At 36.3% G+C, this 21577-nt stretch overlaps 1 protein-coding gene across 3 annotated transcripts; it reads left to right on the forward strand.

Moving 5' to 3' along the window:
- Nucleotides 1–12001: 12001 nt before the first annotated feature.
- Nucleotides 12002–14392, forward strand: LOC144364711 (olfactory receptor 1J21-like). 3 transcript variants are annotated; one of them, XM_078045180.1, is made up of 2 exons: nt 12002–12917; nt 14364–14392. In XM_078045180.1, the coding sequence occupies exons 1-2, from the start codon at nt 12002–12004 to the stop codon at nt 14390–14392; spliced, it is 945 nt and encodes a 314-aa protein (XP_077901306.1). The 3 variants fall into 3 exon arrangements, with proteins under 3 accessions (XP_077901306.1, XP_077901309.1, XP_077901308.1); XM_078045183.1 differs by lacking the exon at nt 14364–14392 and adding an exon at nt 13937–13944; XM_078045182.1 differs by lacking the exon at nt 14364–14392 and having other exon boundaries at nt 12002–12940.
- Nucleotides 14393–21577: the final 7185 nt, after the last annotated feature.

Genomic DNA, 21577 nt, shown 5'->3' on the forward strand with positions numbered 1-21577 from the left:
TCTCTGAATTGCTGTTTCTTGGTGAATCGTGATAGGGGAGTCTTTATTCAGTCTTGCTTCAATTTGAATTTGGTTTTTGGCTCTGTTTAATTTTCAGATGGATCTTATAGTCTCAGGAAAGGTTTTTCACAGACATGTCTGTACATTTTTGCATTTCACTTAGTATCTTTGTCTTCCAACATTGGAATTTTTATGTGGTCATAGCCATTACTCTTCTTTTAAAAACTGGATGGTTTTCTTTTTGTAGCAAAGCGTTTTTCCTCGCACATGATAACACATTTAACTTAAAATTATTTTTTTGTGTAAATTGTATGTATTTATTTTATATTTACAATTGACACATAAAGTTGTACACATTTATAGGTACTCTCCTGTTTCTTTACTTGTACCCATATTATTTTCTTATGTATATTGCCTCAAATGAAGGTAGGCATATCTATGACTCATCATTTCTACTGCTTTGAAAAAGCTTTGAATAGATAAAAACAAAGAGGATTTCAGGGTGGAAAAATTATTCTGTATGATGTTGTAACAGTGGGTACATGTCACTCTGCACTAGTCTGAAACAAACAAAAGGGCAAAGTAATCACAACTGTACAATATAAAGCATGAACCCTATAAATCTATAGTTTAATAGATTTCAGTTATATTATTAACTGAAATCTATTAAACTATAGATTTCAGTTAATAATATAACAATTTCATTCAGTTGTAACAAGTGTATTATACCAACGCAAGATGTCAGCAGAGCAGGAGAAAAAATGATGTCAATAGATCAACTATGGCCAGTGGTAGGGAAAAGAACTGTGTGAGCACTTTCTGTTCATTTTTTCTGCAAACCTAAGGAAGATCTTAAATATCTATTTTTGAAAATTATATTATCTTATATCTTTACTGCCAAAGTACAAGAGTTCCAGTTACTTTACCTCTTAAACAACTTGTGTATTGACAAGGAGATTTTTAAAAAATGCTCTGCAAGTGTCGACGAATTAAATGTCATTGTGCTTTGACTTTCTGCTTCACTGATCATCATTCAGTAAAGCATATGACTCCATGTTCACCTGCTACTTTGAACAGAGACGGCTGGTATCTACCCAAATTTCACCTTTGAGAAGTTTCACTAGGAGAAAGCTGCTACATATTCAGGTAATCTATGTGGGTCTCAGTGACATTGTTCCTAGTGAAAGAAAATGTTTGTTATTTCCTGGTCAAGATTTAAAAACAAACAAACACATGGTTCTACTCATCTTTTGAATGGAAACAGATTTATCCTCAGTCCATGGAGATAATGGAGCCTGGTTCCTGAATTACCAGATAATGAAAAGCCATCTACTCACAAGGTGACTTACCCTGTTACATTACAACAACCATCATTACTCTTACTACTAAAAAATTTCTTCATGTGACATAAATGATTATGTCTTTCTTTTGCCTGTCTATTAGGTGGTTTGTTTTTTACATATTGGATTGTACAGAGTCTTTATATAATGTGGATATTAATTCTTTGTCCTTTGTATGCAGTGCAAATGTCTTCCATGATTTTTATATTGTTAAGTTGAAAATATGTACCAATGGGGCTGGGGATGTGGCTCAAGCGATAGTGCGCTTGCCTGGCACGTGTGGGGTGCTGGGTTTGATCCTCAGCACCACATAAAAATAAAATAAAGATGTTGTGTCCACCGAAAACTAAAAAATAAATATTAAAAAAATTTTTTTCTCTCTCTCTTAAAAAAATAAGTACCAATGTCTCAATTTTACTGTGTTTAAAGTAATTAATTCATCTATTTAGTTGGTGTTCTTGATTTTAATGGGATTCTTTGAGGAAATCACCTTGCAATGGCCACCATTGTGTTTTCTAGACACTAAAGAAGAGACATGGCATCAGGAAGAGCACAGTCTGATAAAGATCGACTTATATTTCTTTTCGAGAAAATGCCTTTTGTTTGCATATAGTAGAGATATTCCAGTGAAATCCCTTCTAGAACAACTCCATATTAACCCCAATTCAACACATAAAATTCTTTATGAACAAGGTAGTTGTGCAAAATATTGTCAGAGTCTAGGGGATATTTGTATCTGGAAAAGAGGAATCAATTGAGTCCCTTGAATGAAACACAAGCACCCAACATAATTAATACTGTGTGATAAGAAACTGAGCTAGATTTCATCAGTTAGCATATCACTACAGATATGTTTTGGTAATTATTCAATGTTACCCAATTATAACAGCACATGAACAGTCCCATCCCTGGATAGAGCTTTGGAGTAGCTTTGCCCAGTGAATCATGTCATTGTTTCAACCAAATATCTCTCAAGTATGAAAAATAAAAGCATAGGCCATTTTATCTTATGTACCTAATGAGAGTAAGTTATATTTTCATGTGAAATTTTAAATCCTTTCTTCTAGGCCTTAAAATCCTTAAAACACAAGAAGTTGATCATTTTTTAGTGTAATGTGAAGTATAAAGTCATTTAATCATTTACAAGTTAATAATGAAGTATTTAAAATTAACTTATAGTTTATCCTTTCCTCACTCCTCTGACATGCCAACTGCAAGATATCTGATTTTTGTAGATGTATCAGTTGTTTCTAATGTAGCTGTTATGTCTACATGGTTCTTATACCATATCTTAATTTGTTAATATACATTATTACCTCTTAAAAACTTTTAATTTATGATAACTACTCTTATGAGGCAAGATGACTGAAAAATAAGGTAGACTCTATGACTCATCCTTTCTACTGCTGGCTATAAAGGCAAGAAAACTGAGTGCTTGTGCTGAATACGTTGGATACATGAAATTGTTTTTAGAAGCATTGCATAAGTATTGATAAACACACTATTCAAGAAATAAAATTTTTATTTGATTTATATTTCATGGAATAATTTGAGGAGGATTGGCATTAGTTCTTCTTAAATGATCTGTTAGAACATCATGAGAATCCGTCTGGTCCAGGGCTTTTCTTTGTTAGAAGACTTTTTGTTACTGCTTTAGTGTTGTTGCTGGTCACTGGTTTGTTTAGGTTTTCACCCCAGGTACAGGCATGGGGTGCCCTGGCACCTGGGGTGAAGAGGAGCTGCCGGGCACAAGAGGGCAGAGCTCAGGGATGTGTTCAGGGCTGAGGTCTGCTGTAGAGGGCAAGCTGGGACATGGTGGTAGCTATGTTCTCTGTTCCCCCACTCGTCCCTCCTTGTGCCAGGTGCTGAGTGCGGCAGAAGCCCTCAGCAGACACATGCAGATCCCCAGGCGTGGCTCTCTCTGAACAAGGTTGTGGCAGTGGCTTCAGGGATCAGATGTTTGAGCCATCTCTTGGCCCTGCCCTCTCTGGCAGCTGTGCTCTATCAAAGCACCTTCAAAGGTGCAGAGTTGGGTGTTGCTTTCTGGTCTTTGCCCCCCCCTTAGTGGAGACTTACAGAGGGAGGGAGGCAGTGGTGGTGCATGCTGATTCCCAGGCGAGGCTCTCCCTGTCAGAGGTAGTTGCAGTGACTGTCAGCATCCAAGGTGTGCACTTCTCTGTGATCTCAGCCTCCCTAGAAGAGGTTCTGGGTTTGGAGGAGGCCCTCAGTAGATGTGTGAAGCTTCCATAGCTTGACCCTCCCTACCCGAGGCTCTCACTGTGGCTTCCTGTGTTGGTGATACATGCCACAAGCCTTTCTTTTTCTTTTTTTTTTAAAATATGAAGCTAAATAACTTTTATTTATTTTTTCTTTCCACCTTTTTATTGGTGCATTATAGTTGAACATAATGATGGAATTTGTTGTTATATATTCATACATGCACACCATATAACAGTGTAATTTGGCAACTATCACCTGGATGCCACTCTCTTGGCACAACCTCTTTGGCAGATGTGCTTGATGGAGGTGCAGAGGTGCATGACATGTCTCAGGCTTCACCTTTCTTGGCTTAGGCCACAGGCAGCCAACTTTCATCTTACTAAGTCAGCCAGCCTCAGAGGCATCCTCTATGATATGAACTAGTGTTCAACCCAGGACTTTAAACACTCCAGCATACTGTCTTCTGACCCCAAAGGAAGAACTTGTAGGACTCAATAGAGAGGTTTTGGACGTGTTATTTGCACTTCTAGGGATACCCTCCCATCTCCTCTCAGGAGGAAACAGCTAGACCAAATTTCAAATTCTGTGTTTATGATTTTTGGTTTTGTAATTTATTTCCATAGGTATTTGTTTATCTCGGAAACATATATTTATATTTCACATATCTGTGACCATGACTTTACTTGCTTGGGCTATCATAATATTAGACAAAGGTCTAGTTAGCTTAGACAAAGACAATAGAGAATTATTTTTCCACTGTTCATAAGGCTAAGAACACATGATCAATATTTCAATTGGTTTGGTTTCTTGTTGAAGACCCTCTGCCTGCCATACCATACCATAGTTGCCTTCTCATAATGTCTTTCTATCAGAGTTTATCCCCTTAACACTATTTAGTTAATAGCAACACTGATGGGTAGGGCTTCAATTTATAAATCTATGGGAGAGGGACACAAACATTCAGTATTTAATAATATATTTACATGAAAATTTTTGTTTATGTTTTGTCATATTATTGAAGACTTGCATTTTTCCTACATGATTATTTTTCTTAATTTAACTAGTATATGACATAGAATTGCTCTACGATATTTACTCTGTAAAGTTATCATAAATTATTGATTATTGAACTTCTCCCCACCCCTATTTTTGTAATAGGATTCTCAATGTTGCTATGAAACTGCTTATTTGTCTGCACTTGTATGTGTGCAGGACATCTTTGGGGTTTAAACTGATGTTAGAATACATGATCCATGGCAATGCAAGTTTTCAATTGTCAATCATAATGCTCCATTGTTTCTATATTAAAATGATTAAGACGTCAATAATACCACCATTGTCTTCAAAGACAATCTTCAAAAACAATTTTTCCAAACCCTTGATATAAAATGAGGTTTCACTATGGCTTTTGGGTTAATTTTGAGATTGATCATTTTTGTAAGTGGGGGTTCTGAAATCCCTTTTCATCTTATTTGCCAGCTTTTGCTGTGGCTGCGTCTTTGAGTGTGTTCCATTACTCATTGATAAGCTGAAGCCTGGGTCTTATTTGAATAAAACTCAGAAAGATGAGAGAAGGTTGCTGTGGAAGGAGACATAGATGAAGGTCATCTAGGTAATGGTTTCAGGTACCTGGGGAAGTAATAAGTCATTTGTCAATACAAAGAGACACTTTTCCTCATGCTGTTAAATGAGAAACCATGTAGAGTCTGAACTTACTGCTTTTTGTTTTCTTTTCTAAGGTTGTTATAGTTGTACATATCATTTGGGTTCATTTTGACATAATTGTGAAATTTGAAATAATCATGATATGCATGAAATTTAGCTTACTCCACCTCTCTTCCCATTTCCCGCAGGTTTCCTTTTCCCTCCACCCTGCTCCCTTGCTCTTCTCTACTTTTCTACCTTCCACTCATTTATTTATTTACTTTTGGAACTGGGGATTGAACCCAGGGATGCTCACCCACTGAACCACATTCTCAGCCTTTTTTTGTATTTTATTTGAGACAGGGTTTCCCTGAGTTGCTTAGGGCCCCACTGAGTTGCTGAGACTGGCTTTGAACTTTCAGTTCTCTGGTCTTAGCCTCCTGAACCACTGGGATTACAGGCGTGCGACACTGCGCCTGGCTTCATTCATTTATTTTTAATTGGTACTTTTTGCACATATATAAAGGTGAAATTCACTGGCAAATTTATAGGTACATGCAGTATAATTTTGTCAACTTAATTCCATATTTTCTTCTATTTCCAAGACCTTCTCCCTCCCCCTCAATCTCCTTCTACTCCACTCACCTATCCTATATCTTTATGATGTCAGACACCCACCCCCACTTTATGTCACTCTTGCTTCCACATATGAAAGAAAATATTCAATTCCCAATTTTCCAAGTCTGATTTATTTTAGTTAGCATGGTATTCTCTAGTTCTACCCATTTGCGGCAAATGCCATAGTCTTGTTCTTCTTGATGGCTAAGTAAACCGTGTTGTGTATATATGTAGCATATCTTATTAATTTATTCATCTATCAATGGACATCTAGGCTAGATCTATATCTTGGCTCTTGTGAGTTGCACTGCTATAAACATTGATGTGGCTGTATCTCTAGAGAATGCTGATTTTAATTCTTTTGGATAAATTCCAAGGACAGCTGGGTCATATAGTGGTTCCATTGCTCAGTTTTTGAGGATTCTTCAAAATGCCTTCTAGGGTGGTTGTACTAATTTGCAGTACCATCAACAATATATGAGTGTACTTTCCCCCCACATCCTCACCAGTATTTCTTGTTATTTGTATTCTTCTATTGTCATTCTGACTGTATTGAAATGAAATCTCAGTGTAGTTTTTATTTGTATTTCCCTGATTGCTAGAAATGTTGAATATTGTTCCTATATTTGGTGGCTACTTGTGTTCCATCTTTTGAGAAATTTCTGTTTAGTCCATTTTTCCATTTCTTGATGGGTTATTTTATATTTTGGTGTCAATTTTTTTGAATTTTTTTAGGTATTCTGGATATTCATCCTCTGTCAGAGGATTTTTTTCAACACTTTAAGCTCTATCTTCATGCTCTTCATCATTTCCTTTTTACACAGGAGGCTTTAAATTTTATGCTAACCCCATTTATTGATTCTTGTTTTTGTTTTCATGAGCTTTCGGGGTCTTGTGAAGGAAGTTGGTACCAGCATCAAAATGTAGGAGTGTTGACCATAAACTGTCTTCTAGTAGTTGCAGAGTTTCTGGTGTAAATTTTGAGTTTTCTAAGTCATTGATCAACTTTGATTTGACTTTTGTGCAGGATTAGAGATAGGGATCTAGCTTCATTCTTCCACATGTGAAAATCCCATTGTCCAGCAACATTTGTTGAAAGGCTGTCTTTCCTGCAACATATATTTTTGGCATTATTGTCAAGTATCAGATGACTATCACTATGTGAGTTGTCTCTGTCTTCTGTTCCTTTGGTCTTCATGTGCATTTTAATGCCAATACAATGCTGTTTTTATAACTATAGCTCTGTAGTATAATTTGAAATCAGATATTGTGATGCTTCCAGGATCCTTCTTCTTACTCAAGATTTATTTTGCTACTCTGGGTCTTTTAATCCTCCAAATTAATTTTAGGACTTTTTTTTCTATTTCTATGAAGAAAGTCGTTGATATTTTGATGGAGATTACATTAATTCTGAATAGCATTTTGTCAATATTGATTCTGCTAACCCAAGAACTTGGAAGCTTTTCCCATCTTCTAAGGTCTTCCTCAATTTATTTCTCCAGATTTCTGTAGTTTTTATTGTCTTTGACCTTCTTGGTTAAGTTGATACCCAAGTATTTTATTTTTGATGTCAATGTGAATGGGATAGTTTTCCTGATCCTGAATTGCTGTTGGAGTAGAGAAAAACTATTGATTTATAAATGTTGATCTTTCATTCTTCTACTTTGCTGACTTTATTATATCAGCTCTAGAAGTCTTCTGGTGAAGTTACTTTGAATCTTCTAGATATAGGAAAGTGCCATCAGCAAACAGATAATTTGACCTCTTTTCATAGTTGTATCATTTTAATTTCCTTTACTTGCCTGATTATTCTGATGAGAGTTGAAAAAACTACATTGAAGAGGAGTGGTGAGTTGGACATCAGACCTAGTTGTCAGACTGGTTACCAGAATCTTTGTAGAGCTCTGTATGAGTAAGCTCTACAAGAAAAGCTCTCTCCTCACTATGCCCACCCAGTGCCACCCAGCACTGTCCTCTCTGTGCTGCTTCAATCACGTTGGCCCAGGCACACTCTGGACCCTACAATCAGCAACTGCTGAGTCAGGCTGGTGTCCTCCTATGGTTTCCTAATCTCACAACTCACTGTGCTCACTGTCACATGGTTATTCAGAACTGGTTCTTGCACAGGATCTCTGACTCCTGTGGACAATCTGCCCTTCAGGGAGTGAACTGAAATACTCCTCACCCAACTTCTCCCACCATCTCTGTATCAGTTCAGATCAAACCCTCCCTCTACTCCACAGCTTCTCCCAAGACAATTTTACTCACCAAGCTTTTCTCTCTCTCTGTGCTTCCCATCCCCTCAGTGGTGGGAAGTATATCTGTAACGTACCGTTCCTAGGTTATGATCAAAGTTTCTAACTTTCTGTGTCTCTGTGATTATTTTGCTGTCCAATATTAGACTTCAGTTCATCCTCTTAGTTGTTCACCTTGCTGAGGAGCAGTTTTCCCATTTTAAAATTCTTGAGCTACAGAACCGCTGTGGACCTGCTGGGGAGTACACCCTTCCTCTAATCTGCCATCTCATTAATTTTTTTATTATTCTTTCATGTCAGAAAAGAGGGAGGTGACAATGACACTGTTGTGTTTGAGACGGAAGTTTTGTCAACCCCTGACTTCTACAAAACAGACAAATCAATTGGAGTCTCATCATTAGGGAAACCATGACTGACAGACCCAGAAACCATTCTGGAAGTTCAAATGTCTTACTGGACTTCTTCACTTGAACAGCAGTTCCCAGTACAACTTAAATTTAACATAAATAGAAAAAAAATAACAATATTCACAAATATTCAAACATCTTCACCTGAACAATGAGCATATGAAATTCATTTTCTACCAGCATTGAATAAACGCTGGGAAGTATGAAATGGATTTGGGATCAGTTTTGTAAGGGTGAGTGAAAAGCAAGCATTCAAAGATTATTTTATAATATCATGGGAAATGTGCACCAATAGAATGCTTTTAAGCAAGAGACTGAAAGTTATTGAAATGATATTTCATTCCCCAGGTCTATTAATAATGATGAGATTTAACATTCCAAGGTCTTTTATTCAGAGTGATAGCATTTGACTTCTTTTGTGTTGTTGAAATAGTATGGGGTCAAAGGCAAGAAATTTTGATTATCACTCTCAACCTCCAGCCTGGCTTGCTATAGACTCTTCATCACACTTTTCCCAAGGTCAGTTGAGATGACAAAAAGCATTGTGAATTACCAGGTTCCTAATGGCTGGCTTGGGGTTACTGTCATTATTCTTCTAGGGATGAACTCTCTTATGTCTGCTTCCAAAAGTAAGTACCTCTTACCCCAAGGGAGCCAAAAGCAATGAAGCAATTAGATCTTGTTGGTCTCTAATTTGGATCTGGAATAGGGGATTTTCACCCTCCCCAGGTTTTCTCCGTGGTTTATAAAGTCAGAGTTCACACTGATTTCTCAGGAACAGTGAACAAATGTATATCCCATATGCCTATCCTAAATGGTTTTGAACCAACTTTTCTCTTTGTTTCAATGGAACTTTAAGCCCTTTAGAAATGCTACTTGCTTACTATATTTTGTGCCTTCCAGAAGAAATGGAAGAATCTTCTTATGACTTGCTGCTGAAGGTATCTGTGTTCATCATGTAAGGGGCGATGTCACAGCAGGTGAAGAATTTACATTCAGTAGGACAATCTTCTGGGTTTTATGTCTATGTGTGTTTGTCCAGTGTGTACAACTGATCCCTAAACACTATCCCTCTCATATCACACTCTGACAGACAGCTCCATGTAGAGTAATTTATCTTGAATTGAGTATAGATCCAAAAATTGAGGTAATAGGAAAAAAATTACTAAAAGCATAGCATAGTTTAATCTCATATTGATACAATATCTAAGCTTTGAGAGGTGGAAAAATGTATCTCTTTTTCTTAACTTTAACCCCATTAGGTTTGTTGGGGTTTCTTCCAAATTGTATCATAAATCTCTATTATTTTCTTCATCTCTGCTGCCATAATACAAGTGCAGGTAGGTATTATTTTGTACCTGAGCTGCTGTAATCACCTCCTATTCAGATTCCTGCTGACACTCTTTCCTTGGTATAATCTGAGCTCTATCTAGACGGCGGCAAGATTAATCCCTTCTTTATTTAATTCTTTCCTTGAGTGTGCTACTGTTGTAGATATATTAAAAATTTCTATGATAAGTGTAAAGGGTTTTATATACTGTGGCTTCTCAATAATTCTCCAACTTGTGTATTTCCCAGACTGACTATGGTCTGGAATTTTTTTGTTTCTTAAATGTCCTGGCTCTGTTGTCTCCACATACACTACTGAAATGCCCATTTTCATAATCTTCTGGTGACATGTTCTTCTATTAAGGACTCCTTTTTAAACAATCAGCTTCCTTTTCACGTTATCCTCTGGTAATTTGGCACTCTATCAAAACCATAAATATTTTCCCTCAAATTCCATTCCTAAGAATTCCAGATTTTTATTCCAGATATATATGCTGTTTGTGAAAAATTATAAGAACAATGTTTACAACATACTGGAAATAGAAAAATATTAGAAACAACCAATATGCCTAACTGAGAGCTAATTACTATTTTAATTGTGACAAACTGATTGTTACTAACATGGTGATAAGTAACAACCAAAAGTGTAATCCATGTCAGCTCACAGGATCACATTAATATAATTTTTAACATAGTGTGCTGAAGGATATAAGAATTTTAAAGATAATTTCAATTAAGTTGTGAGAGTTGTTACATAAACTTTAGGTAAATTCCCCAGATGAGTTTATGATAAGTTAGATAGTGAGACACTTCCTTAGCTATCAGATGATAATTTTCTTCACTTTTCCCCCACATTTTCTTTGGTACATTATGGTTGTATATATTAATAGGATTTGTCAGTACATATTTGTACATGCATACAATATAAGAATAGAATTTAGCCAATTACACCCCCCAACAATTTCCTTCAGTTTAAACAAACATTACAAAGAATATATATTCTAATATTTAGTATACAGATTATAATCTGTTTTCCTATTATTTTGTGTTAGCTTACATGGGTAGGTCTGAGACTAACTGACTTGAAGGAGAAAAAGAAAGGAATGATAATATATGCAATGTAGAAAAATATTGAAATATAACAAAGGTTAAGATTCTTTGGTATACCATTAAAGGATGAATGGATAAAGGATATATAGTATGTTTTAACATGTGTGAATATGCCACAATGAAACCTATTATTATGTATAATTAAAATGTGCTAATTTAAAAGAATCTTTGGCATCAAACCTAGGCTAAGAATCATGAAGAAGAATGGTATCATTTGTTTTTGCTAGGCAGGCACCAAGAAACTCTTTGGCAGATTCAAGAAGTGATTGGAAAAGTCAAGTATTTTCCAGTACCATAATGACTTCAATAGGGTGATTTGGTTTGATTGAGGGAATTCCCAAGGTGTTAATTTTGGGTTTTTTAGGTGGACTAATAACATGAACAGAAGTTTTATCCCCAACCCTTGAAATTCCATTAGAAAAAGAGATGGAAAATTAAGAACCTTGAGTATAAAGAACTTTCTTAAAAGAAGAACAGATAAACCTATTGCAAGGTGTGTCATTAGATATTTTATGTTATAGACATTAATTCATAACTTAGCACCCATGCCTCAACCTGTCCATATGATACTTCCACCAAGTCTTCAGATCTTAATATCCTATAGAACCAAAGCAGTCCACTGTGTGCTCTTGATTCAGTCCGTGGAAACAAATCATTAGCCAAAGTGTATTTCAGAGGCATGGGGAAGGCTAAGAGAGGTCAAAAACCAATAGACATCACATCATCTAATAGTCTTTCCATTAGCTGATTACTGACCTGGTCATGCACACTAATTCCCTAATCTCAAATTTCTATACTGAGCTCCTCAAGTGGAACTTGGTGTGATTCGATATTCATTCTGATGTTTCATGGTACCTCCAAAAGATGTTCAGTTGTTTTATAGGTGGACAAATATTATCCTTTCCCTGACCCTCACTAGCCCATCAGTATGGCAAAAAGCCTGAGAGATTCAGGGTAAAATGCACTTACTGACTAGTTCAAAGTCATGATTTTGTTGTATAGTATTACCAAGGACTTCTCATTCTTTCACATTTCCATCTCTTTTTTTTTGTCTCCAGAAAAAGGTAACAAGAAGAGCATGAGGAGGGATAATCAGAGCGGTGTGTCCGAGTTCCTCCTCCTGGGGCTCCCCATCCAGCCAGAGCAGCAAGGCATGTACTACGCCCTGTTCCTGGGCATGTACCTGACCACGGTGCTGGGGAACCTGCTCATCATCCTGCTCATCAGGCTGGACTCTCGCCTGCACACCCCCATGTACTTCTTCCTCAGCCACTTGGCCCTCACCGACATCTTTTTCTCCTCAGTCACGGCTCCAAAGATGCTCATGAACATGCTGACGCAGACTCAGTCCATCTCCTATGCTGGGTGCATTTCTCAGGAATTTTTTTTTGTATTTTTTGCAAATCTTGACAGCTTCCTTCTGACCTCCATGGCCTATGACAGGTATGTGGCCATCTGCCAACCCCTGCACTATTCCAGAATCATGAGTCAGAACCTCTGTTTCCTGCTAGTGGTTGTGTCCTGGGTCTTATCCTCTGCCAATGCCCTTTTGCACACCCTCCTCCTAGCCCGTCTCTCTTTCCTTAGAGGCAACACTCTGCCCCACTTCTTCTGTGACCTTTCTGCCTTACTCAAGCTGTCCAGCTCTGACACCACCATCAATCAGCTGGCTATTCTCACGGCAGGATCAGCAGTTGTTACCCTGCCATTTATATGTATTCTGGTCTCTTATGGCTACATTGGGGCCACCATCCTGAGAAGACCCTCCATCAAGGGCATCTGCAAAGCCTTGTCCACATGTGGCTCCCACCTCTCTGTGGTCTCTGTGTACTATGGAGCAGTTATTGCACTCTATATTGTCCCCTCATCTAATAGCACTAATGACAAGGATATTGCTGTGTCTGTGTTGTACACTCTGGTCATCCCCATGGTGAACCCCTTTATCTACAGTCTGAGGAATCGGGATATAAAGGGAGCTCTCAGAAACCTCCTCAGTGGAGGAACCATTTCAACATGATGAGCTTCATCTTCCTTATCAGGTGTACCAGTCTTTTAAAAAATTTGTTAATTTGTAGCCTTTTGTGACAGTTTGTTCACTTCTCAAATAATAATTAATTTTTATCCTAGCTTTATAATTTTATTTTTGTGTTTAATTTTGTAATTCCCTTTGAATTTATCCTCGTGTGTAATCTTAATTAGGATTCTAGATTTACTTTTGGTTTCAATAACTTTTTATATATTTATTTTTTAATGGACAAATAAAAAATGGTACATGCTTATGGGGCAACATGATGTTTTTATAAATAACATATATCATTTATACTTTTCAAATCAAAGAAAGTGTATCTACTCAAATATTTATCACTTCCTTATGTGAAATTATTCAGGACTGTTTCTTCTAGTATTTTGAAGTACATAGTATTGTATTATTATCACAGTTACTATACTGTGCCATGAGTCATAAATTATTTCTCCTACTGTAACTTAAAATTCATTGAACAATATTTCCCCATGTCTCTCCCTTTTAATCTTTGCAAGTGATTCTAATTTCATATTCGTTTTTCAAAACATTTTCACAAACTACAGAGGATGGCTTTCTGTCTGTGGAATGCCAGGACAGTGGTACCCATACAACAGGTGCATGCCCCAAATGTCAAACATAAACTTGAACGGAGCGGTCTCAGATGTTATGTGGGTGCGAGGCAAAGTAGTGAGAGGCGAGAGTTTTAAAGTCCTTCCCGGTCGTGATGTAATCATGGGGAATGAAGCCCATTCACATCAGGGGCTTCAGCAAATCTGGGTCGGGACTAGAGAATGGCTAGAAAGGATGTTAGGAATTCTAGGCAACCTGAACCGAGTTCAAGTTAGGCTTCAGTGTAATTTAATTCACTATATTTTATTATGAAAAGAAAAAGGGCATTTCTATCCCTGAACTATCTAAATGTTCTGTTTCCATCTGAAATGGTAGTGTGTTGTTTTAGTCCTTGAGAAACTGACTCTGCCCAAGGCAAAGTTACTTAACTTCATTGCTATAAACTGATTACTGTGACAAATATGCTTGCATTTATTACTTAACTCTAGCATTTGGTATGAAAGAGGCAATTCAAAAAAAATTTTTTTTAAACTAGGCATCTTGCACTAAGTTAGCAATATAGTAAAACTAGAAATCAAACTTCTGTATGTGAAGTCACATCCTGAGACATACAAGCCACTTGAATAATTTTCAAACCTGAGCAATATTTTTACCAATTTTATAGAAAATTTTGCTTTAATCTTTAATAAATATTGAAATAACATTTAAACAAAATAACATACATAACATATGTAGAATTATATGTGCCAGGTATATTTTTTTCTTATTGTTTGGGGATCTTGACAGCTGTAGCATGCTTATATATGTGTATGTATTCATATATAGATGATATATGATCATATTTTAGAGAAAAATATTAAAATAAATATTCATTAAAATATCTATGCTAGAAATACCTAGAAAACTAACAATATATTGGAGTTCTTTCAGCCATTTCTAAATTGTATTTTCACTCTTCTTAAAGTTACTCAGTATTTTTACTATTTTCTATGTTCCTTTACTTTTTGTAAGAATTTTAACATTTAAAAAATCTTTCCTAATCCATAATTCATGTAAATAAGACTTTATTTATTTTATTTTTCTTTTGTTTTTACTATTATCCTTATTAAATTTATTTAAATATTTTCAACTTCTGCTGTGAGACCATGACACTTTCATTTTCTCTCTTTTCGGGGGTCAATTTTTTGGATTTACTGTATTGCTATTATGAACAATGATGCTATCAATGCTATGCACATACATATAGTATGTATATGGTCATGTAAACTATATATACAGAAGAATTACTTGATTATATGGCAAGTGAATATAAAATTTATCACTGCTAAATTCTTCTAGAAAATAGTTACACCAAGAAGCCTTACTGAAAAAATGATATGGGGGATGATAAAACAATCCATGATTGCCAAGGTTTGGTATGGGAAAGTGAGGAATGAATAAGTAGAACAGGGAATTTTTAGGGACAAAAATTATTCTGTATGTCCCTGTAACTTTAGATACATGTAACTATGCATTTTTCAAAACCGAACTAGAGAAAAACAATCAAAGCAAAAACCTGTAGAATAAAGAGAGTGAACCATAATGTAAACTATGGGTTTTAGTCAATTTTAGCTTACCAATATTGATTAAATCGTAACAAAGTCACTATACCAATGTAAAATATCATGGAAATCAAAAGACATTGGGGAAAATTTTCTGCTCAATTTTTCAATAAACCCGATTGCTTTAAAAGTGTTCCACTAAATTTTCAGAGCTTTAATACTGCATTATAGTTATACATAGTAGTGGGCTTCATTTTGTCATATTCATACATGCATAGAATATAATTTGTTACATTTCAATCCCCAATACTTCCACATTTCATTTCCTTTCCATTCCCCTCCCTTCCTTTCTTCCCATGTTCACCTTCCTCTATTCCACTGGTCTTCTTTCTAATTATTGTTTTTTTAATTTGGTGCTTTGTAGATATACATAAAGGTGGAATTCACTGTGGTGTGTGCATATGTGGAAACAGCATAATTTGGTCAACTCATTGCACAGTTCCTCTCTATTTCCATCCTTCTTCTCTCTCCTCCAGTTTCCTTCCTCTGCTCTATTTATCAGCCTCCTATCTTCATGTGTCCTCCACTCCTCTTTTTTCCCCTTATTTCACTCTCATTTCCACAGATGAAAGAAAACTTTCAACCTTTGATTTTCTAAGTCTGCCTTATTTCACTTAGCACAATGCTCTCTGGTTCCATCCATTTACCAGCAAATGACATAATTTCATTCTTCTTTATGACTGAGTAAAAGTGTGTATTTGCCACACTTTCTTTATCCATTCATCTGTTGATGGGGACTTGGGCTGGTTTCATAACTTGATTACTGTGACTTGTGCTTCTATAGATATTGGTATAACTGAGTCATTATCATATGCTGATTTTATTTCTTTTGGATAAATACTAAAAGGTGGCATAGTTGGGTCATCTTACTCCAATTAGAATGGCAATCATCAAGAATTCAGATAATAATAAATGCTGGCAAGGATGTGGGGGAAAGTTAGACTCATACATTGTTGGTAGGACTGTAAATTAATGCAACCACTTTGGGAAACAGGATGGAGGTTCCTCAAAAGACTAGGACCATTCCTATTTGTTAAATTACACTAATTTAAACATGTATCCACAGAGCTTGAGTGTTCCTATTACTTTTTTCTTAACACTTTAAAGACAAAGATTTCACTTTTTTCTTGAAGATGTAGCAAATGGCAAATTACATCTCACTATGCTTTTACTTTGTATTCTCATGATCATTAATGCAATAAAACATCTAACCTAGTGTATACTATCTGTTTGTGACAGAGATGACTGACGGCTCACCATACTCATGATCTAAATCTGTCACTGGGAAGGAGCTTCTACATTCTTTAAAAAAACTGATTTAGGGAGTCTGGGCAACACATTCTCAACAGTGGAAGAGAATGTGTGCTATTTCTGGACAGGGTTTTAAAGAAGCAGAAGGATCTTCTCTATTAAAAGAAATAGGTTACCTGCTGTTCTCAGAAAAATTGAGCCTGGCTCTTGAATTACCAGCTGGTGAAAAGCCTTCTACCCACTGGGAGACCCACACTGAATCATGAGAACAAGCACCATTATCCTTATTGCTCTAGAAAAAATACATGATCATTTTTTTTCTTGATTTTTCTATTGGGTGGTTTGTCTTTTATTTATTGCATATAGACTTCATATAATTTGGAAATTAGTCCTTTGTCCATTTTTAAAATTTTAATTTTTTTTATTTGTTCTTTTTAGATATACCTGATGGTAGAGTAGATTTTGACATATTCTACATATGATCAGTTATTCTAATTAGGATCCCATTCTTGTGGTTGTACAGGATGTGGAGTTTCACTGGTGGTGTAGTCATACATGAACACAGGAAATTTGTGTCCAATTCATTCTACTCTCTTTCCTATTCCTATCCCATCCCTTCCCTTCATTCCCCTTTGTCTGATCCACTGAACTTCTGTTCTTCCTTGTGGAGAGTGGTGATTGGAACCATGGTCTCTGATTTCTTCATGACTGCATTTGCAGTGGGAGCTGCCTATGTAATAGTGCAGCATAAGATGCCCCAGTTGCTGTGATAATGCCAGCCAGGGGTAGCCATGTGCAAAGGTGAGCAGCTCTAACAGTTGGAACCTTGGATTCAGACACCAACTCCCAGGGGTAGGGAATTCTGGGCATAACAAGATGACCTCGATGTCTTACAAGTTTCCTGTGTCCTTCAAACTGACTGCTTTGCCAAAACTTTCTCACAAATAACCTGATGACAAAACCTATATAATAAACATGTCAGTCAAGCCTCATCAGGGAGTGGCTACCCACCTGGTCCCTGCTTTTTCTCTATGTGTGTTTGTCCTTTCTTCATCCCTTCATCACCCTCTGGTTTCTCAATTAATGGCTATGCTGGTGGGGGAACTTCTCTTCCCCGCTGGTTGGGTGTTAGCATCCACATATCAAAGAGAATATTTGACCTTTGTTTTGGGGGGTTTGGCTTATTCACTTAGCTTGACAGTCTCTAGACCCATCCATTTACTGGCAAAAGTCATAAAGTCTTTTTATATTGCAAGTGTGTTCATATAAAGATTTTGACTTTTTAATGTACCACTAGTAAAAATAGTCCATTTTAATGTGTTTGAAGTTATTGATTCATCCATTTATGATGTATTAGTGTATTTTAAGTGATTTTTTGAGGAAGTCACCCCGACAATGGCAATCGACATCAAGACATCAAGTCAGGGATATGGCATCAGGAGAAGTGCAGAAGCTGAGCAAAAGTAGATTTATATTCCGGGTATGTATGCAAATACAGGGGTGCATTGTTTGCTTCAGTAGTAGGAATACCCCAGTGGAATCCCCTCTAGAACACTTCATATTAATACCAATTCACCACACACACACACACACACACACACACACACACACACACACACAATGACTGATAGCTTATATGTGCAACAGATTCTTGAGAATCAAGGTGAAGTTTGTGACTTTTGAAAATAGAAGCCAATTGTGTCCCTAGATTAAAACACATGCACCTGATCTAAATACCATGTGATAAGAAATAAGCTAGATTTCATCAGGAGTTAGTAAAATTTAATATAAATGGTATTTGCTTTGGTAACCATTCAACAAGACTCTGTTATTATATCACTTGGAGATTTCCATCTCAACAGAATTTTGTGGGGGCATTAGCTAGTAAAATAATGTGATTGGTGCTATTGTTTAACCAAATATATTGGTGCTAAGAGCCATAGCTAAGTAATATGATGCATGGTATTTTGGGTTGAAAGGTGAAGCCAGCAAGCCATTGAGATGATATGATTATGTTAAGATCTGCATTCATATGGATATTAGACTCCTGCTATCCACCTTGGCCTGCTATGGGACTCCTGGAGAGTTCCCATTGGTTGGGAAGTGCGGTAGGAGGGATTTCTGGAGGAGGGACTTCCTGTCCGGTCTGGGAGAACGTCGCGTGTGTCCCTCGGCAATTTTCCCGGGAGCGTATGGGGCATTGGCGGCAGTTTCAAAAATAAAGTTTGTTCCTGGTTGAGTGGCTCATGATTTTGTGCCCAGCCAGACTGCGGCATATTGGAGTGTTTTTTTTTTTTTTTAAACAAAAGTACTTCCTTGTCTTATGTGCCTAATGAATAGTACACCATGTTTTTATGTAAAAGTATTAAACCTTACCTTCAGTCCTGGAAGTCCTTGAAATAAAGGAGTTGATTATTTTTACTATAGTGTGAGGTAAAAATTCTTTTAAATATTTTTTTGTGAATAAATAAATGTCTCAAATTAATTTTACTATTTCATCATTTCTCCACTCCTCTAAAATGTCAGCACCATCATTTAAAAATTTTTGTAGATAGATTGTTTCTTATATATGTATACTTCTACATAGTCTGTGTATCATGCTTTTATTTTTGGATATGTATCACTCCCCAATTTGCTTAAAAACTGGGAATTTGTGATAAGTCTTAAAATGTGAGAAGATGACTAATGCTAAACAATGTATACCATGACTCAGCATTTCCACTCTGTATATAAAACATCAAAAGTCTTTGAAATTAAGTTGCATAAACTTTTATGCACACACATCTAATAAACCTCTTATTAATCTTAGAAGCTGGTAGTTGTGTTTATTACCACAGCATGAATCAATGTATACTTTTTCATAACAACATATTTTTCAAATGTTGAAACCAATATTAGCAACAAAATGTGTTCTGTTTTCAAGTCTCCAATAATTTTTCAAAATATTAACACATTTTTTTGTTGACCATTTGTATTTTTTTGAGAAGTGTCTTTAGTTCTTTTGTTCATTTTTTGATTAGCTAATTTGTGTTTTGGTGTCGAGTGTTTTGAGTTGTTGATATGTTCTGCATATTAATCCCCTGTTGGAAGAGTAGCTGGCAAAGATCTTCTCCTTCTGCAGGCTCTCTCTGTGTGTTTGTGTTTCCTTTGCTATGCAGAAGCTTTTAAATTTGATTCCATTCCCCTTATTAATCCTTGGTTTTTATTTCTTGCACTTTTAGAGTCTTGTTAAGGAATTTGGTGTCTGTTCCAGTATGTTGGGGTGTTGACTTTATGGTTTTTTTCCCCAATAGTTGCAGTTTATGGTCTAAGATACACTTTGAGTTGACTTTGTGCAGAGTGAGAGATAAGAATACAGTTTCATTTTTCTACATATGGATATCCAGTTTCCCCAGCACCATTTGTTTAAAAAAGGCTATTATTCCTCCAATGCATATTTTTGACAGTTTTGTCACATGTCAGGAGACTTTATATATGTGAGTTTGTCTGCATCTTCTATGCCATTGATTGTCATATCTGTTTTGATGACAATACCATGCTGTTTTATTACTAGCCCTGTAGTATCATGTGAGATTCCACAAGTTTGGGCATATTCCTTTTTCACATTCATTTCTGCCAAGAAATTTTTCCAATTCCCCAATGTCTCACTGCTTGTTCTTCATGACAATATGTTGGTATAGTTTCTAAAGTTAGTCCTGTTGGGATTTCTGGTTTTATATGGTGATGAGAAAAGACACAGGACATCATTTAATTTTTTAAAAAAATTGTTAAGACTTATTTTGTGACCTATCATATGGTCTATCCTAGAAAGAGTTTCATGCGCTGATGAAAAGACTATATTCTGAAGCCATTGGATACGATATTTAAATACATCTTAAGATTATTTGATCTGTAGTACAGTTTAATCTAATGTTTCTTTGTAGATTTTTTAAAGTCTCTCTCTCTCTCTCTCTCTCTCTCTTTCTCTCTCTCTCTCTCTCTCTGCCCCCATGCTCCCCAATGCCTTCAGTGATGGGCTGGAAGGGCTGCCAGTCTAGCTGGTACATCTCTAATATACTATTTCTTATATTATGATCAAAGTTTATAACTTTCTGGGTCTCTATAATTATTTCGCTGTCCAATGTTGAATTTCAGTGAATTCCCTTAGTCATCCACTTTGCTGAGGGGCAGTCTTCTCACTTTTAAAATCGATAAGAGACTAAGAGAGAGTGCAACCTTCCTCTAATCTACCTAATCTACTGTGTCATGAACTTTGTTTTTTATCTTTGCTCATGTAGGAAAAGAGGGAGGTGACAATGATGTTGTTGTGTTTAAGATGGAAGTTTTGTCAACCCTTGACTTCTATAAAACAGGCAGATCAATTGGAGTATTATCATTAGAGAAACAAATGGTCAACCATGATTGACAGGACTCAGAGACCATTCTGGAGGTTTAAATATCTTACTGGACTTCTTCACTTGAAGAGAAGTTCTCAGTACAGCTTGAATTTAGCATAAATAGAAAAAAAATCATTTGCAAATAAATATTCAAACATCTTCATTTGAACAATGAGCACATGAAATTCATTTTCTACCAGTATTGAAGAAATTGAGCTGGGATGTACGAAATGGATTGGGATCAATTTTGTAAGTTGAGTGCAAAGCAAGCATTCAAAGATTATTTTACAGTATTGTGGGAAATGTGCACCAAAAGAATGCTTTTAAGCAAGCAACTGACATTTATAGAAATGATAATTTGTTCCCCATGTTCATTAGTAGTGATATTTGACATTCCAAATTCTTTATTCAGAGTGATGGTATTTGAGCATTTCTGGTGTTCTTGAAATAGTATGGGGACAAAAGCAAGAAACTTTGATTATCACTCAACCTCCAGCTTGGCTTATTATGGAATCTTAATCACACTTTCCCCAAGATCAATTTAGAAGACAAAGAGCATTGTGAATCGCTGGTTCCTAATGACTGGCTCGTGGTTATTTCATTATTCCTCCAAGGTTGAACTCTCTTATGTCTGTTTCAACAAGAATCTCTTCCCCCAAGGGAGCCAAAGGCAATGAAGCAATTAGATCTGGTTTGTTTCTGATTTGGATCTGGGATGGGGAATTGCCTCCGTGCCCCACAGGTCTTCTCCATGGTTTGTAAAGTCAGAGTTCACACTGATTTCTTGGGAGCTGTGAACAAATGTGTATCCATATGCTTATTCTGAATGGTTC

This window comes from Ictidomys tridecemlineatus, chromosome 4, assembly GCF_052094955.1.
Source record: "Ictidomys tridecemlineatus isolate mIctTri1 chromosome 4, mIctTri1.hap1, whole genome shotgun sequence".
NCBI lineage: Eukaryota > Metazoa > Chordata > Mammalia > Rodentia > Sciuridae > Ictidomys > Ictidomys tridecemlineatus.